The 6,000-nt window shown below is 36.1% G+C and overlaps 1 protein-coding gene across 1 annotated transcript in view; it reads left to right on the top strand.

The window, feature by feature from the left end:
• The window catches only part of LOC109546319, a 63,153-nt gene that overhangs the window by 8,367 nt on the left and 48,786 nt on the right, over nucleotides 1-6,000 (top strand). Inside the window, exons 2-3 of the mRNA XM_048665753.1 lie at nucleotides 1,167-1,356; nucleotides 1,405-1,609. Of these exons, the coding sequence (XP_048521710.1) occupies nucleotides 1,167-1,356; nucleotides 1,405-1,609 (395 nt within the window). The remainder of the gene's footprint in view (nucleotides 1-1,166; nucleotides 1,357-1,404; nucleotides 1,610-6,000) is intronic.

Here is a 6,000-nt window from a genome sequence, read left to right as displayed (position 1 = left end):
TTAATTAACTGAATACGAGAAGCTGCTTGATAAGAGTGGATAATAAGAAGATTACACAGGCACTAGCTTGTTTGGAGTTAACCATTCAAATGTTTGGTGTTGTATGGTTTATTTTTAAGCACCAATATTCGAGGTTATGAGAACAGGTTGACATTTCGTCAACAAATCTTGTTGAGTTTACGGTTTATCCTTGTCTATCTTATTGTCAGTCTGTATAATTCCATGGTTAGCGGAGTTTTAAATAATTACTAAGCCACAGGTATTTGCGCAATGTTAATTAGGCAGATTACCTTGAAAAACATTGCTGCCGTATTTCTGATATAGTTTTTGCAAATTTCTCAGTTTTTAATAATAATTAATTTATTTTACTATTTTTTCGGTACTCCTATAACAGCGCCAGACAACACTTCCAGAGGAATGACGCGAATTTTGAGTCACCCTGTATATTCTTGCATCTTTTTAACTTATTCTATGTATGTATCAGCGTTTGGCCTGAATTCTAATACTTATTTTGTTATATGATCCGGTCATTTCTTTATTTTCTTGTGCATATTCAAGTTATCGTGATTGTCTGTTAGTGCTTCAATTTTCCTACACTTCTCTTGCAACCATATCTCCATCGTCGCTTTTATTTTACGTAATATGTGCTTGTGAGTGTCTCTATACTTTGTCCCATTGATGTGTTTGCATTCCCGTCGCTTCTACATCATGTCCCCCGTCAAACATTCTTGGTTATTTTCTTGTCTGTGTGTAAGTTTTTCATTAGCTAGTGACATAATGCACGACCCAAGGTCGTTCTATTGCACTTCTTTATCTTTTTCAGTCCTTTGTCATATTTAACTGATTTTTCTATTCAGTTCCTCTTTGATTTGTTCTTTCATATTTCAGTTTCCTGATATTTATTTCTTTTAGAATTATTTCTCTCGTTTAGTTTCTTCAACCTTAGATTTATGACCGCAGTAAAGATTGTGATACATATCCGCGCCCGAATATGTTTTCGTTGCAGTGATTGTGTTTCTATATTTTTTCGTTCATTTGACCATGACATCATTCACCATGAAGTCGATTTGGTTCTTCACTACATTCTCTGGGCTGTCGGCAGGGATCTCCATGTGTAGAGTCTCCTGGAAGGTAGTATAAAAACTTACCCTGTAATTTTTTTGCAGATTGTAAAACACATTATACTTCTGGTATGCGTATGTGTATCCTCGTCGGGATTCTCAGTATGCGTTTGTAATACTATAACGTACTTTCAATACCGACATATTAATCAAACTGAAATGAAGCCGATGATGGCACCACATATTCAGTTTCCTCTGAACCGACACAAATATTTTATGGAAACATACCTGTTAAGTAAGTATTTTTACGTGTTTTCTTAGAATATTTGCTACGATTTTGTAGGTATCGGTACAACTTTTGGCGGCGTGATATATTATACACTTACTCAAGTTTATTTTGTTGTTGTGACGGCTTTTGTGATATCTCAATTAAAGATTATACAACGACTGGCCCGAGATTTTCACTTATACTCTAATGGTGGCGACCAAGAAAATGAAGCGTTGACTGTTTTCAGGAAGATATACAACAAACATCTTTATATTATCGAGTGAGTAACAAATTTGCATGCACATGGAAAAACTACTTGATTACATATCAGGATGACGTTGTGCTTTGTTTCTAATTTACTTGCATTTAATCTATCATTTAATAATCAACGTACTGAGCTACTGTGGAATTGATAGAATCGTGGATAGTTGTATTTTATATATAAAACAAAGAACATACTGTAACGGAAATGGCCTGGGGTACTCACGTTTGAAATGGAGGGATCAAAATTAATGGTATTTCAGTAAATGGGAGCCCCATTTGCGCCCTATTTACTGTCAAATATGACACTGACAAGCGAGAAATTTCGCACCTGGGCTGGAGATTTCGAGAACCGTCTGGGTTACCTGGAGGAAACTATATAAGCGACGACGTGAACCAGACAGGGGGAGTGAAGTGACAGCAACCACCGGGTGCATAAGAGGTTAAACTCCGCGAGTCGGAAAAGCGAGCTTTCCGTCTGTTATTGTTATTCTTTGTGAAGTTGACGGTAATTTTGAAGTTAGTTTGTTCCTGTTCCGTATTTAAAGTGATACCAAGTTGAATAAAAGTTAGAAGCTGAAGAAAGAGTTTGATACCCGGCCATCCACGGTACAATATTCATGAAAATCTAGGTATTTCGTATTTCTGCAAAGGAAGTATTTTAATTTAATTTTTATTAATTGGCCATTTGTGGGTTTAAGACAAAGTAAACGCACGTACATTAATGCAAATTTTAGGTCAAACCTTATTTCTGATAAACTTGTTGTCCAGCTTGAGATATCACGTAAATTGAATTAAAATTCTAAATTGAAAGAAAAAATTGCAACAATTTCTCCACACTTGCTTCGGAATTAGGACGGAAAAAATTGGAAACTGATGGGCTTACGGAAAGGATATTGAATATTGGAGCCTTGATTGTTCAGGGTTTTGGTACAAAAGCAAGTAAAATATTTTACAACCTCTCCAAACATAAGGTGGACATTGTGGCGCTAAACAAAAGCAAAGGAAATAGGGAACTACTTACACTTCTATGGTAGGGTAGAAAAGTGCAAAAGAGCCAGGGTAGGAGGTCAATAGCCATACATAGAAATTATAAATAATATAAAAAATTGGGAAGAAATAAACAACCGAATTTTGAAAATAGAACTAGAAATATGAAGCCGTGTGTTTGTGGTCATTGCAGCTTATGCCCCGACAGACGACGCCGCCTTCAAACTGATCAGGCTGATAAATTCCAAACACAACTCACGAATATCGTTACCTCAATTAGTCACTGAAAAGAAATCATGCTCATCGGTGTTCTCAACGCAAGGGTTTGGAAAAAAGATTTGGAGAAAACATCACCAATGACAACGGATCTCGCGTAACAGATATACAGGTTGAGTTTTTTAAAGTGTAACATGGCTATATCTCAGAAACAGATCGCAACATATTTATAAAAATTTTGGAAATTAAATAGATAGGTAGGGGGACATGTTTTAACATAGTTTCTACCTTTCAACTCAAGCGCTCTCTTTGAGAGGTAAACGTAACTTTGAAATATTAAATGGAATGATATATTTTTGATCCTGAAATTTGATTCTACATGAAAAACTACGTATGTGTACAAATTTTTGAATGGTTTAGTCATCTGGTTACACAATTATTGATAATTAAAATTTTATTGAATTTCAGTCATTGAAATTTTATTAAAGTCGGTTTTTTTTTCAAATTGCGAAAACTTTCTAAATTCTTTAAAAATTAGACTTTTAAAGTGTTTGGAAGTTGAAGGCAGGCATTTTGAACATCTCCTGAAACATATTTGATTACTATTAGTCGGGTCATAATTTAATAAATTCATTATTTTTAATTTATGTTGCACGTCATAATTATGGAACTAAGTGATCAAATGACATTTAAATTTCTACACATACATAGTTTCTTACGCTGATTTCAATTTCACAATAAAAAATATATCATTCCGTTTAAAATTTTAATGTTGCCTTTACTTCCGCAGAGGGCAATTGAGTAGAATAATAAAACGTATGTTTATAATACGTCCCCCTATTTCTTATTTTCCCAAAATTTTATTAATATATCGGAAACCGTTTTTGAGATATAGCCTTGTAACTCTTTCAAAAACTAACCCTGTTTGTAAACGGCATGGTTTAATTATTAAATTGATTTTTCCAGCAACGATACATCCATAAATACAGTTGGACACAAACAGCACGACAACTTAAATCTATAATGAATTATGTCAAAATTAAACAATAGACAGAAATAAAACCAAAATATGTTCAAGCATGTAGGGGTGCAGAGTGTGGGAGTGATCACTTCCTGGTTTTGATGAAAAATCACAGCGGTAATGATGTTTTTTGTCATTAACAGATAGTTACAGGTGGACAGACGTTGTCAATGATAACAATAATTTGTCAAACTGTGACTTACTTTGAATTTCCTTGAATTACTTTGAATTCAGGGTAAATGCTACAGTAACAGAGCAGAAGCTGAAAGAACTCACGCCAACAAAGGGCAAGGAGAGTGGTTTCATGAAGATAGTGGACGACAATCGATGTTCGGGTTTCAGGCACAGAGAAACAAGTATTGGACATAATCGCATCAGGGCCTTCCAGGGGTACTCAGTGCACAAAAACTGACACTTTCCCAAGCACCAAATAAATACTGAGAAAGGGCTACATTTCTACCACGTTTGTACGACACAAACAGTACAAGGAGCACACACATGTAGAAATGGAGCAGGATTTAATTAACTGAATACGAGAAGCTGCTTGATAAGAGTGGATAATAAGGAGAATACACAGGCACTAGCTTGTTTGGAGTTAACCATTCAAATGTTTGGTGTTGTATGGATTATTTATGTAAACACCAAACCCCACAAAATTCGAGGTTATGAGAACAGGTTGACATTTCGAAAGTACGTTCCGCAGTCAACAAATCTTGTAGAATTTCCCGTTCACCCTTGTCTATCTTATTGTCACTGTATAATTCCATGGTTACCGAAGTTTTAAATAATTACGAAGCAACAGGTATTTGCGCAATGTTAATTAGGCGGATTACCTTGAAAAACATTGCTGTCGTATTTCTGATATAGTTTTTTGCAAATTGCTTAGTTTTTAATAACAATTAATTAATTTTACTATTTTTTCTGTAACAGCACCAGACAACACTAGAATAAAAAATAATTATAACACATATGTATATTATAATTATTTCGGGAGTTTCGCATTTATAAAAATCTATTTTTTCTATGCGGGATTACTAGTGCCCATCGGGCGCCTGCCCAGGTGGCGAATAGAGGAATCAAATACTCGGGGCGGACCAAAACTTGCACAGTAGCATCTGACCCAGAATGGTTGACTTCAAGCAGCGTCTGCAATCAGAATGGGCCGCTTGAATATACACTCGCCAACAGGCGTGGCCGTCAAAGTGCCAAAACCTTCGAAATAAAATTTCGAATTACAAAACAACACTAGCCCAGGTGAGCAGCCCTAGGAGGAGCTGAGGGAACCAGGGACAGATCACACACTGATTTATAAGTCAGACCCATGGATTTTGGGCGGGGCAAGGATTCGATAAAACAAAAAAACAAAAAATTTTTCATTGCATCATCTCGATGGAGTCGGATTACTGATCAACAAAAATACTAATATCAAATTCACCAAGTTCTGTGCCATATCAAATCAAGTCTTACACACGTATCAAATTAAAGCTGAGCCATGGGTAACACATGCAAACAATCAACATCTATGCCCAAACCAGCGCAGCGGACGATGTAGATGTGGATCAGTTATACGAATACGTGAAAACGGCAAAACAACGAAGAGAGCACACTTCATAGTCGTCATAAGTGACTTTAACGCTAAAGTTCAAAAAAGAAATCCGAATGAAACGGTATACGTTGGAGAATACGGATTGGGTGAGAGAAATGTTGGTTAAGGCGCTAAGTTTTCCATTACCTGCCCTTAACAAGTTGCCCTGTTAAGTGCCCTAACATGGATATTCCGGAGCTGATCATACGCACGACAAAGTCAGGACATAATCAAGAAGGAAAAAGCCTTCCCAAAGCCAAAAACTCCTTTTTCTTCCGCCCCTAATCTGTAAAAATTAGTCAGCCGTATAAAATAACCGTATCAGATGTACGTCCACCAAAATCAAGTGAAATAAAAGTAATTATACCGTCTGGGGTGAAGGATATTAGATACTTAATTGTATTGCATTTTTTATAACGAGGCCACGCTAAAGATTGTTTGATGGGATTTGGCTTGAAACCAGTGATATGTTTTAGCATAAGTATGAATTACAATTTATCATGGAAGTTGATCAAAACCAGAAGTTCTTCCCTCGCGACTGCAGGTAGGTTTCTACCGAATACCGTGCTCCTTTGGAAGCGTCTATGTAGGAACCACG

The sequence above is a fragment of the Dendroctonus ponderosae genome, unplaced genomic scaffold (assembly GCF_020466585.1).
Source record: "Dendroctonus ponderosae isolate FM_Combo_2020 unplaced genomic scaffold, Dpon_F_20191213v2 Dpon_F_20191213_4, whole genome shotgun sequence".
NCBI lineage: Eukaryota > Metazoa > Arthropoda > Insecta > Coleoptera > Curculionidae > Dendroctonus > Dendroctonus ponderosae.
The sequence above is the reverse complement of the archived record's forward strand: the minus strand, read 5'-3'. Positions and strand labels throughout refer to the sequence as shown.